At 41.2% G+C, this 13580-nt stretch overlaps 1 protein-coding gene across 6 annotated transcripts; it reads right to left on the bottom strand.

Annotated features, from left to right (window-relative positions):
- Positions 1 to 147: 147 nt before the first annotated feature.
- Positions 148 to 11963, bottom strand: LOC111249871 (uncharacterized). Of its 6 annotated transcripts, none has more exons than XM_022804311.2 (9): positions 11429 to 11963; positions 8572 to 8767; positions 7849 to 7927; positions 6967 to 7169; positions 6006 to 6264; positions 1724 to 2042; positions 923 to 1108; positions 776 to 808; positions 148 to 455 (listed from the first exon to the last, which is right to left on the bottom strand). In XM_022804311.2, the coding sequence occupies exons 1-9, from the start codon at positions 11464 to 11466 to the stop codon at positions 239 to 241; spliced, it is 1530 nt and encodes a 509-aa protein (XP_022660046.1). In that variant the 5' UTR covers positions 11467 to 11963; the 3' UTR covers positions 148 to 238. The 6 variants fall into 6 exon arrangements, with proteins under 6 accessions (XP_022660046.1, XP_086842296.1, XP_022660047.1 ...); XM_086986170.1 differs by lacking the exon at positions 11429 to 11963 and adding an exon at positions 8878 to 10019; XM_022804312.2 differs by lacking the exon at positions 11429 to 11963 and having other exon boundaries at positions 148 to 498; positions 8572 to 10107.
- Between the last annotated feature and the right edge of the window lie 1617 nt (positions 11964 to 13580).

Here is a 13580-nt window from a genome sequence, read left to right on the forward strand (position 1 = left end):
GGGAAGACGGAGCATTTAATCACACGTCTGTTGTACGTTACCGTTCTTGGAAGCACCACTAGCCACTCCGTAGCAAGTGCAATGCATCACAAAATGTGTTTTAATTCACTGGCAAATATACATTGGAAACGAAGAGCCCACCAGCAATTGATTTACATGTGTGACGACAATAGTATCCTATATTTATTCCATTGAACATTGAATGGTCAGCTGCATCAATTGAACCGCAGTTTAGCATCTAATGACGTTGTTCCGGGAGGTGCGGTTCGTAGTACGGGACATCATTTAACATTCCTTCAACGTCATAGTACTCTACGTCAGTTCTTGACAACAGGTTGTTTGGTTCAACGCCATGATGTAATGAAGGGGGGTTCGGACTCGGGGTTCTGGATTTGTAACGGTGGTCGCCCTGAACTTCCCGATGCATCGGGGGAGTTGTCCAGCTGGCCTGGCGCCTGAAGACATCGACAAATGCTGGTCAGACCCTTGGCTGCTGAGCTATTAAGATTTCAAAACTTCGTTACTTCATTTCGCGCAAATGGTTAAGGTGAATTGCGAGTAAGAATTAAGCATCGAGGAAAACGGATTTTTTCATTTTCTTTTTCTGGTACGTTACTTCTTGTATATCCATTAAATGTATTCGCTAATAAGAACTTGACGGTGGATTCTAGGTCAGCCTAATGAATGTGCATAGACGTACTGATGCGGCTCAAACACGCTGGAATATCCAACGTTGAATGATACAAAAATGCCTTAGTGGCCTTAGCGTACTTACGATTCGGTGGCGTCATCGACTTCAACATCCGTCCTGCAACAGTATTTCGATTAAAATAAGTAACGTTGTTTGAACTGGTAGGTAAAGACTGACTGTTTTTTAGTCAGCAAGTACGCACTCGTTCGTATGACAATAAATTTAACTCACAATACTGCTCCGTAGACTCCGCCACCGGAAAGAGTTTCTCCTTTCAATCTGACACCACCCCCGCGCGTAGATTTTTGCTTTGCAAATATTAAAGAGCCAATCGCGAAAACCCAGGGAGCAGCCGAGAGCAAAACCGATGTTGTCAAAAAGCATGACCACTTAGAGAACTTCTTGGCCTTGATTTGGCTGAAAGAAATCATTTGCTACTTTAGTCAGTCGACTAATCGTTATTGACTAGATATCGTATCGGCTATGCAATACATATAGACATGAAATAACGTACGATACGTCATTACAGACGAGACCGCAGTTTGTGCGGAAACCGGAGAGGGAGCGAAAAAAGCTCTAACCTAGTAGCATGTGCTGCCTGGGTGATCACAGCGACATTGTCATGGACATAATCCTGTTTTACAATTTGATTTAATGGCTAAGTACGAAGATCAGGTTCGAAATGCGTATAGTACATTGTTCTCTGACTATCCTTTATGGCTTCGTCTCAATTATCACTTGGCTCAAAGATTCGGTGATAAGACCATTCGTTCCATCTAAAATATCACCCTTAACTAAAAGTAGGTGTCAACAACAAATATACGCTACTAATTAAATAAAGTATCTAATTAGAACGTAAAAGAAGTATTCCTCTAATGGCATTCAACAACTTTTACACAGGCGTCAACGTGGATCACCCCCACCGCCACCATCGCCGCCGCCGCCGCAGCCGCCGCCGCCCACAATCCCTTACTAAGCATATTGAAATTCAACGAAAGGGAATCATAACTGCTTTATAAAACAATTGCTTACTCTACGCCTTCTTGGATGTCATCAATCAGTTTTGACCACGCCTGAGCTAAAACGGCATAGGCTCCCGCGTCACTCTGATCGTCTGCTTCATCATTAGCTATTTCGGACATTACCGGTGGGTCATCGTTCAAAACCAAAGGTGCGCCAACGCCTTCCTGGCCAAGGGACGACATAAATTCGCTCGTTTTACTAGGCTCCGCAATTTTCACCTCCCACCAGCATAATTGGTCCTCGCCGCAATCGGAATCCTCACCCGCGTACTCGGTTTTGAAGGACGCGACCTGTGGCGATTTTTTTAAGACGGTCAGAAGCGTCGCAGCTGGAAATTCCAAGTAAAGAACAACGAATTTCACGTACTGCCAGTAGTAGATAAAGCTATGGTACCTTGAAGACCAAAAATAGAACTACCTCGCTACAGATTCAACTGTCAATGATCACTGTGCCAGTAGAATCCGAGTTGCAGTAACAATTGGAAATAGTCCGTACGGCTAAACGATAACACGTAAAACATGGTTATGTCAATTAAGGTCGAAAATCGGCGAGCTCAGAACGGCTTGCTCAACTTGACGATTTCCTAAAATCTATATTTTCTTCTACCGATTCACATATCCTACAGACTCTCCCCTAGGCCAAACACGTCTCCCTTAGTTTCCTACCCGCTGGCTATGTCTTCGAGATGGCCGGTTTATTACTCCTTTTGACAAAATAAACGAAAAATAAGCAAACACGCACCGTGACAGAAAAGTTATTACAATATAGTTTCATCTAGAATGACTTATTTATATTTGAAGTTCTCAGTAGTAAAACTAAACAAGTAGTAAAACAGTTGTGGAGGCAATACAAGTACATCGCATTTTTCACTTGTTATTTTCGCGCGTCATATCTAAACACGATGGCGCGTCCGTATCTCTTGAGACGCAAGGCGACTGCAACATTCAGATTTACTTACATGTCTGCTTGTCAGCGGATAGTCTGAAGATGCCGCTACGGCTGTCCTCGTGGACAATGGCCGAAACACACAGAAGATTTTTGGGAATCAATAAATAAAAAACGAAAATCAGCCGGAGCTGTATCGGCTGAAAGCGCGGACGCACCCAGTTCGTCATCCTAATAATAATATCGTCGTTTCGAGTCAATTAATACTGATGAAAGAATAGCCTGAAAGATCAGTAGCTCCGCAATGAAATCTCTATTTTTTTTTTTGCTTTTTTGTCTCGACGGCGGACTTGCTACTAGGGCGCGATTATTTGAAAAGCGGACTGAACAAGTAATTGGTGCGCAATTGTATAGCCATGTACATTTGTATAATGTAATTGCTAGAATGGCAAGGACGTATTGCATTTGTCGGGATTTAATTTTCCTTAAGCGGCTTAAGTTTACATCTAGCGTTCAGGTGAGAAATATAATATATCGGGATAGAAAAACTTGCATCCTTACTTATAGGCAACCAAACAAGATTTTTGATGCAACATATATCCGCACAGCATGTCTGGGAAGGAATGTCAACCGCATAAAATGTCGAGCTTTTTGGTAGATATTGCAAGCATGCAGAACCTGTATAGCGTCTAGAGCACACTGGAGTAATAATTTATTTCAAATCTGCTTTGTTTCAAATTCTCGAATGAGTTCCTTTCTGTCGTCGGCCCGAAAAACTATAGCCTCAAGATGCCTATTATTTTATGCAGCCTGACCAAATACAAATGCTGTGATTTGTATGAACAGGGATTGATGACTACCTAGTTACCCCATTAAGGCAATGAATAAACTGGATAATAATGATGAAATTTGTTGTGTTGCAAGGCGCGTACACAGGGACCGCAAACTGACACTGGAAATAGTTGTTGGGCAACCGTTTTGTTGAATCGGGCAGCGCACGTCACTGGCGTGCCCCCCGTAAGATTGAAACGCAAGTCCCTTTCTATGTCTCACTTGTGTGAAGCCTTCTAATCGAACGTGCTCCCGAAATGCTTTAAAAAGTTTTTTATTAAGGGTCTATTTAGTAAGTTCACTGCGAATTATTACCTGATCCTTGATTAATTACATTGTTGTGTATACTAGGTGTATGATCAGCCGTAGACATTTCCTTACAACCTGCACAGCAGACGATATTGTCAGTTTCCGAGTGAAACCCACCACATCTGCTTATCGATCTCGGCGTCTGTTTCAGTAGTAGTTTTTGCATAGGAGTTGATTTATGCAACGGTTTTGGGATGACACCCGTCGCATCGTCGTGCGAATTTGTATAAGACACGCTCGAGAGCGGGAAACAATTCACTACACTAACGCACTATAAAGCAAAAGATTTTACAAGTCCGAGTATTTTTTTTTAGCACGCTAGTGCTAGCGTTTTAGTTAGGTTGGAGATGGTCCGTCGTCTCCAGCACAAAGCGAGGTACGTTTGAAGCCTAGACTAGCACATGTCCCTAAACACGCTGCCACTACAAGAAAATTTGAACTTCTATTCCTTGCTTTGAAAATTCAAACTTCGAATACCTAGTTCACAGGCAAGCAGTGAAGTAATTTCTTGTCATTTGTCTCTGCTATTGCTTATTATTCCGATTGTCGGTGAACCTGGACCAGCTTTGACTAAGGCCCTCGCGATTTTCTCGAAAATCATTCGCTAGCAGATCCAGACGACCAACCGCTAAATTGCCTAACGGCTAGAATGATAATACACAAACGAATACAATGTTGTCCTTTATTTGAGTTCGGTCGAATCGGACCGAGTGGTGTCTAATAGAACACCTGTTATGTACTTTAGGTACACACGTCATACGGTACGCGGTTGTTCTGAATAAAGAAATACTTTGCCGTACAGAAACGCAGCAGGTCCTACGACAAGGAACGGCATAATAACGATTCCGAACCTTGAAAAGCCGAGATACGCTCCAAGCAAAAAGATCACCAAGCTTCGTAGATTATACCACATACTTTGCGACGGCAGTGTTTCACCCTTTTCCGGCAGGTAGCCAGTCCTGTAGAAGTTGTCGAGAAACCTAAATGCGACAGATATAACGTGAATCGCGCATAGGAAGTATCGTAAACTTTAAAATGACTATTGATTTGTTAGTGGCTTGTTCTGACAGTTGAGTTGACGATAGATGTTCGATCATAATTTGTAAATCGGTCAGCCAGACACCGAGAAAAAAACTAATTCAAATAGGCACCCCTTCTTGCGAAAGTTAGGTGTAATATATGAAAAATATATGTGTTATTATCTAACGAGATAGATTGAATATTAGTAGTGATCTGACAGAAATCCAACTCGCGGACGGTACTCTTCCCGCCGAAGGATAGATAGCACAAGATGAACAGTCGCACGTGCCCGAAGATCTACTATGGATACTATAAATATTAGAACGATTTCACTTCTGTATATCGATGCGCTTTGGCGGACGAGCGCCCAAGGCGACGCGTCAAACTAGCGTTGCAATTCTTATCAATGTTAGGTATAGCTTAGGCCGTCGAAATATAAAACATGGATTAATCAATCTAGTTTAGTTTCACAGGCTATTCCAATACATAATACGGCAATTAAATGCATTGAATTAGAGAGGTAGATTACGGCCTTACGGCACATACCTAGTCAGGCCCCGTTCGAAATTTGTAATATACCTGTCCTTCATGGCTAGTCGATTAATTAGAAATTGCTTTACGGCTTCTTCGTCTTGGGGAACATCTGTGATGTCGATTCGACTTAATTGAATATGAATAGTGGAACAAGCAGCTCTGAGGATATCTGTCGTAATGAAACACATACCCCGAAAATTAGTCTTCTTTTTTTTTGCGTTTTACGAACGCCAGCTTAGTTAAATGTTATTTCAGTTGTCCAATACGTAAACCAACGTCCGTGAGGATATTTAGTAACGGTGCCTTACCTAGTAAACCAGTTACCATGTGCTATCATTTAATCATATTGTGTTAAGGTGAGTCTTATTATTTTAATATAGAGTTTCTGATTTTATATATATATATATATATAATATAATATATATATACAAATATATATATATATACATATATTTCATCTGTTTCATTTAAAATAATTAGAGATGTCGTTAGAAAAATTTCGTGGCATGTAATTCATTTGGAATACCAAGCTTCATCGTTCACGCAGACTTCCTTCGCCCAAGGCATCAGTCTTTGCTAATTATATAACAATAGGGGCATAATCACTGGACGATGTTGGCTGGTCCATACAAATCCACTACATAAATGACGTAAAATTCGAAACTTTGTCATTTTTACTAGATCAATATGCCTAGTTACGGCAGGAACTCACCGAATAGGCCTGGTGCGGGCTTCCTGTGGCCATCTGGACCCCGTGTCGAGGCGTGAATAAAGGTAAAGTCGTATACTGCATCGAGCCGATCCCTAAATAAACTCAGCAGTCGAAAGAACCCACGATATTTGGGAAAGAGGACGTGTTGAAATGGCTCACGGCCGTGATCCCGGGCCATTTGGCGGGATTTCTCCCGAATTTCGCGATTTTCCAAAGCCCAGTTCATGATTGTGTCTTCTGGATAGATTGTTATGCATACCTGTCCATCGGTACAAGCGCAGCGATTAAATCAGGAGAGCGGATCTATTAAAGCTCAGCTATATAGAAAGGACTGAGTTAGGGCAACAGAAATATTTCAGTGGAAATAGGAAACATAACGTCTCGATTTTGTATCAAACAATGTTTAACGTAGTAAGACTCGGAACATTTCTTCAGTATTGCGACTGTCATTACGTAAACAATGTTATTTTCCTTTAATGGATTTTTAAACCGTGGGTGAAATAACACTAGTTGAGATCTACTCTTCTTCTCTTAACCTTGTTTAAGGAATAAAGCCGCAAACTTGATCGGTAAAAAGGTATATATAAAGAAGTGTAGAAAGGCATTTACGCAAATTTAAATATATAAATTAAAAGCTGCCACTGCTTATATAGTCCACACAAAAGAAACAATATAAATGTAGATCTAGATTTCTTTGGGCATTTAGGACAATACTATGCCGCTATCTGTGATATTCGTAGGTGGAATTGTCGCTCATCTGAGAATCTATACTTGCCTAGCACCACCAGACTGTCGAAGAGATCCTTAGAAATAGAATCACAGGGATTTCCTTCTAGAGACACCGATTATAACTACTCAGTTTTTTTTAAGCTCTGGGTAGGTGAACGCTTGACGATATCAAACCGAACCACTGCGTATGAAAATGCCGCAGGAGTTTTCATAGCAACTATAGATTACGTACCGGTACGTTGTTCCGTCGAAGTCGCCTGCATACAGTGTCAAAGGCGTCCCAGTCGACTCTTGTCCGATCGACAAAAATTGAGCCCCGATCTAGCAAAAAATAGCCAATGAACGGTAGCCATTTAACGGAGTTCTTTAGTACATGGCGTTGTTCGGCGAGATTGCCAGTCTTCTCTAGAGCAGCTGCCATAATATAGGCGTCAACTGTTGAAATGCAAACACCAAAAGCTCTTAATATTGGCGCTAGAAGGTGCACTCGTATGAGTTTGGCGTTACGCGCGTCCGGTAACATGTGAAGTCTGAACGAAGCGTTTTTAACAAAACGATGCTCTGGCTCGAAATTTCACTTCGATATGGAAGAACAAACTAGGTCTTACGGAGTGTTTGTTGAAGCTCTGTTAAGTAGTTCGCGATCGCGATAAGATTGAAATGTCGAACCTTAGTTACTGTTTGCTCTCTAGGACTGCCGTATCAATGTGCGTATTCAATAACGACGAGAACTAACTCACTGCGCAATCGCTTGGTTAGATCAGAGGCCATTGGAGTATTCATTCTGGGGACAGCGTGACGTATGATGACAAAAATGAAAATTTACATCGGGTCCAGCTTTAGAAACTTGAAGTCGATCTCTCAACGTGAGAATAGGCCGCTTAATCTGAGTCATGTGACTCGTTCGCACTATAGAAGACGTTACGGAAAAGACCGATGTGCCTCTCTCTCTCTCTCTCTCTCTCTCTCTCTCTCTCTCTCTCAAAAATACGTTTAGGTGTAAAATTCGAAGATTCGTATTGGCTAATTACTATGTTTGAGGGCCTATTCGTAGTGATGCTCACCCAAACTCTATGGCCTACGTCATATTTAATAACCCATTTAGACGACTTACATTCAGACTGATGATTGCATATTATAAGACAATTCTCCCTCCTTCCACGAACATAAGGAAAATCGCCGTGAAAGGTGAGCTGGAAAAATAACAAAATTGACATTCATATGGAGAATTTCCGTCATATTCTCGAATCGTTGGGTCATGAATGGGTTTTTTTTTTAATGTTTCCCATTGGCTAATTTCTATGTCGTTTTAGGCTGAAGTCTCAGAAGCTGGAAAATTACGCTGTTCACGAAGCTGCACAGCAGTAGCATCACTGAACAATATCCAATGTCTACTTATTTTAGTAGTTCAACTCGTTGGATTTTTATGGCAAATATTGAACCGTGTTACATTTCCAGGACATGAAATATTTCGTCCTGCTCGCCGGATCATTACCTTTGATCGTATTTGAATTGGAAAACCCTCTAGCAATAGAGTTATAGAAGAGAAAGTGCTACTTCTTCGAGACGATAGCAACTGACGTCAAAACGACAAAGAACCAGTATTGGAGAGGTAGTGTACGCCTTTTGAATCATTCTATTTTTTTTTTTTTACGTACGTGTTTTTTTTCTAAATAACAATTTATTTAGCTCAAAGTATAATCACAACACAGTAATAGCGCTTTATTTAAAATGAACTGCACGAAATACGGTACAGTTAGCCTAGACTGGACGAAAGATACATAACAGTATGATCAAAAATACAATGGAGTAATTCATTTGTATGCTATATGCATACCTTGATTCGCAATAACTCTATACCCTGTAGTATCATGATCCGTTCGTAGAGTTCGTAGTAGTAGTCCATGAAGGTCCACCATGATATGCCAAACATTTTGAGGAACGGGCCCTTTATACAATAAAACCAAGCCATCGTCGCGTGAATGTACAGCCCCACGTAGTACTGGGTTAACAGCCATATCGTAGATAGTACTCTAGAACGATGTTTGTCCACATGTGGAGCTGATATTAGTATCATTTAGTGGAATAATATGGGTAGGAGAACACCTACGGCTAGCCATAGAGAATGCATACTTTGACTTACGTAGTTTAGTAGCAGTTTCAAACGACATCTAGCACATAGTAAAATGTGTGAATGAATAGCGTTTATTAACACTGGACACTACTGGATACTTATGTGTTAAGAAGTATCCGACTTCCGGCTAAAACATCTCTTCCGCCTCAGCTGTAACAGGGCAGCTCCATTGTTCTGTTGCGGTACGGCTCTGCAACTGTCGCACGGTCAGCCCCTGTCTTTAGCAAAACGTATTGATGCTTTCAGAGAGTTATGCCTGGGGTCCAAAATAGTCACCAATATATGCACCTGACCTCGTCTATTATCAACCATTTTATGAGTGTCCTTTATAGTCCTTTTGAATAGGCGTTTGCCTTTTGTCTCTGTCCTCCTTCTAATGCTGATTTCCTGTTCCATTTCGTAGCCGCGTCGACCTCGGCACTTTTTTTTTGACGTACGCCTTATTTCGACGTCCGCGTCACTACTGAGCCGTAAGTGCCACTTGCTTCACAACTGTCTGTAGAATGTCGTTTCCACTTCTTGTCAGATTTAACCTCAATTTTATGCTCGCAATACCATTGAATTATGGGCAGTGGTTGTAGTAAATTAAAGAATAAATAGCCATCACCTATGCGCCACTTGATGTATGTCCATGTTACTTGTTCACTTCTGGCCTTTCTGTGCCCTGACGGTTTTCCCTCTCTTTCGTTTCTACCAGTCTTCCCTACGGTTTCGCATTCGCTACAAATGGCCAAATGTCTGCTTGAAACGGTTCTTCAGCGTTTAGTTCGAGCTGGGCTGAGGCCCATAAGAATTATTATTCGTCATCTTCTGAAGAAATATCGACGGACCGTGAATTTATTTACACAGAATAAGAGTCGTTTTGGATATGTTCTACTTCATGGCTGGCTCTGGTGGCCCTCATGATGCGTGCCGTCTAAATTCACTGAGCTAATGTAGCAATAGCGGTGTTACTGAAGGAAACCCACTTCAGCGGACGCTGGACAGGGCTACTAATACATGCTGATGGAAGTTTCGCCTGTTACTTGCCAAATTCAGCACTTGTTTATCGACGTCTGCTGCGCGAATATGTTACACGACAGGTGCGGCACTACCGAGCCGATAATTCTGATTTTTCTACCGCCTTTCCCCTCAGCTACAATTCCGTACTAATTATATGAGACCTACCTAAAATCAACGTTAAACCATCTATAGGCTAGATTTTCTTATTCCTGCCGACGACTATTTTGGCCTCAGACCCAAGATCACCTTTTAACTAATCTCCGACATGTGAGGCGCATATAAATACATTATTTGTTACATTCTCATTATTACAAAACATAGTTTTACTAACTTTGCTGGTTACATAGAATTGTAAATTTGATACCAGACTCAATAACTATAAAACATATCAAAAAAAAACAAGCAAGTAACTTGCAAAAATCCACGCTGAGTAATAGTAATAACAGTGGAAGATAGGATTTTTTTTGATCTTAAATAGCAGTGATTCATCACGCCGTTGACGTTTGTCCTAGTAACACAAAAATTTGATGCTGTTGGTAGTCTTCCTTTGGTAAAAGTAGCGGAGATTTTACACGTTTAAACTTCGGGATACGCTGTGGCCTAGGTCCAAATCCGGGCACTTTCCGTTCCAGGCTGGAAGGGGTAAGCCGTCCGAAGCAATGCCTAGCGCCATAAATGCTATACGTAAAACTTGAAATACTTAATCTAACAATCGATTCAACAAATAATTGGTTAATGGTTGCAGTGTTGATTTGTATGTATCCCCGACGGACGTATGTCGCGGTGTGACAAAAATTTGGTAGTAGGCTTTGTACTGAGTGAAAGCAGGGTCCTCCCTTCTAACAGCGTACAGCTTTTTGCATAACGGAACCTGCTAATATTGACTTAAATTTCATTCAGTCATATTGAAACTCGACCGAACAATAAACAACGTTATTAATTTCTTTCAAAAAATTGAGCAGTGTAAAATAGTTCTGAAGGTTACCTTGCGTACGATAGTTTTTCTTCTCTCTTGTTTACAAATGCATATTTTGATAATGTCTAGTCCTCTTGAACGAAAAGAGAAGGTATAATATCGATCAAAATTCGATTTTTTACGATGTGTATGAGTAAGATCTCGAAGGCCAATGAACCTGTCACAGTTTGACGTTTGCAATAAGGATCCTACGCTGTATTTGTTTCCTGTTTTAATATTTTTCGGCATACACTACTAATCAAAAACCAACGTTCGCTAGAAAAAAAAATGTAAAATGCGCAGGAAGTGCCGTTTCTACGATTAAATCTCAGTTTTGGAGACCCGACTCCTTAGCTGACGCAGTCCGGCACGTTGCGGCATTAGGTCAAGTGCTACAGTGGAAACGTTTTCGGAGGCTACAGTGACAAATCGGAAAGGCCCGGTGTCCATAAGAGACATTTACGCATTGTCTATTAGCAAGAAAGGCAAAAATCACACGATGCTTTTTGTTTGTGTTATACAGTTAACAAATTAGTTAATTAACAAAGTAAGCACTGAATAGAAACTGGGCTGAATAGCTTCACGGCCCAACAGCCTACTCACCTTATAGATATCTTCTTGATTCTGTAGCGTAGGTCCATGTCATCGATCACCAGCTAATAGTTCACATAAAAGTTGGCTTGCCTGGTAACTGAAATTCGTTATGAAAGGTGTGTTGTTCTACTTACGTCCCTGCTCATGGCAAGTGTTCAAATAGAGTTAGTTGTTGATGATGGCCATTCATTGTCAAAGGCTCGTGTTGTCAACGCATCTGCCAATGCTTCTATCACTGATAAAACTTGCCCGACGTGTAATCAGGAAGAGGGCGGCAATGGCTGAACTAACTCCAGCAGATTTTTCAGGTGTTCTCGATTTTTGGGGGCAAACTTACTATGTGTGACCTTTGCGTCTCGATATACTTCCGCTAGCTGCGAGCCGCTGGGTTCGTCGCTACTGATGCAAAATCAGACACGTTGAAATATTGTAGGAAATATACTTTTTGCTGAAAGGCACAGCTCGACCATGGTATAAATTGTAGTCGTCAGCGGCTGGGATACTATCAATAGTTATTCTTCGTTGCGTGTAGATACGAGATACGATTCGAATGGTTTCGAAGTAACGAAAAACTCTTCGTGTTATAGTACGAATGTTTAGTGTGGTTTGACGTAGGCGCACGCCATCATCGATCGGGGGGTCATCCAGGCCGCAATCCATCGTTAAAATCCAGTGTAAAATTTTTCATTGATTAAACTTGCGATTTACGACGCCAATCTGGTTGTACTTCAGCGCAACGAGAAAATGAAGCTCGCTAGGGATACCTAGGGTTCGTAACGTTTCGTGTGTCTGGTTAGCATTAAGGTAGGGTGAACCGAAATGTTTTGGTCCGCGTCGACCTGGATTTAGCTGGAATTCATTGAATGGTGAGGCTTGTTAGCTCTACGAAAGCTCTACTACGACACATAAACAGACGTAGAATTGTATGGAGCAATGTGATAATATAACGACGTATGACTCCGTTTTTCAACCGGTACGGTAAAAGCTGATGTGGGTGTATCGTAGCTGTTGGAGTAAGCTTAGTAGGGTAAGTTGTCAGTGAGTCCGGGCTTGGGGTTCATGACTGTAAAAAAATAGCCCTAGATTATAAATTCATATTGACACAAGAAACGTAGTCCATGGTATTTGCAAAGTTTATGCCATTACTTTCACAAGAGAGAGAAACAATTCGCTAGCGGTTACTTTCAATATAGTCTGATATAAAGTTGAGTGGACACATCATCGCTGCGTTATCTCAGAGAATAGCTATATAGGAAGCCGACACTTAGACTGTCCTAGAGATAATCGAACAAATATGGGGGACGGTAAAACGAGTCTGAGGAAAAAACGTTTCAAACCGGACGCTCTCTTAGCTTCTGATGGCAGGAGGATTAGTTATGTAGATCTGACTTTCGAAAATGTCTCACAATGGAGAATCCAGGCCAGTTAAGATACATAATTGAGCAATGGTACAGGTGTCTTATGGAAATTTACATGCGCAGTGGCAGGTGACATCATTGCCTCGTTTTGACGTCATTTTTTCTATTAGGGACCACCAACAGGTGACGGCCCGGTGACGTCTTCTACTCAACGTGCACAGATCACGCGCCTACTTCGGTCCCATGAAGTGGTCGATAATGGCCCACAGTTGAATTACTTGTTTAATTAAGTTTAAACGCAAATCGATTTCAATATAAAATTAGGATCTCTGACTTATACCCACACGGCATATTGTATGGCCTATATGGCTTGGCTTTGTTGAACCGAAGTCCTTCTGCAGCACACCACCAATAAGACAGACTCAACTGATGCAGGCTAACGTGTTCTGAACTACTAGTTTAAGGTGGTGAAGAAATATGCCACACGCCAACCGTAAAAAAAATCGTCATACACATAAACAACAAATGTTCTTATGAAAAAGATTAATCCACTTAATTTAGCATGTCGCATTTTCTGCCGGCCTAATTCTGGTGCAAAAGCTTGGGTCAAGTCCATACATCGGATACCTCTACATATAGATGGATTATTGAATACAGGTAGCTTTTAAATTCAGGTTGCCTTTTGTGTATAACAACCTAGATATAAAAATTTCGATGTAATTTTATTTGACCATATAGCTCTATATGCGTCAGTAAAAGCATATAAAAACTATATGGTTGGATTTAAGATTCTATCATGAACT

The sequence above is a fragment of the Varroa destructor genome, unplaced genomic scaffold (assembly GCF_002443255.2).
Source record: "Varroa destructor unplaced genomic scaffold, Vdes_3.0 BEIS01000004.1, whole genome shotgun sequence".
NCBI classification, from domain to species: domain Eukaryota; kingdom Metazoa; phylum Arthropoda; class Arachnida; order Mesostigmata; family Varroidae; genus Varroa; species Varroa destructor.

What these genes read in the sequence shown, in the direction of transcription:
- LOC111249871 (XM_022804310.2), bottom strand. Translation starts at nt 8,811, where the DNA reads ATGATACTAATATCAGCTCCACATGTGGACAAACATCGTTCTAGAGTA. An exon ending in ATGCAATCATCAGTCTGAAT is followed by an intron (nt 7,170 to 7,848) that starts GTAAGTCGTCTA and finishes GCATTTCAACAG; the next exon opens with TTGACGCCTATATTATGGCA. An exon ending in TTCGACGGAACAACGTACCG is followed by an intron (nt 6,265 to 6,966) that starts GTACGTAATCTA and finishes ACCGATGGACAG; the next exon opens with GTATGCATAACAATCTATCC.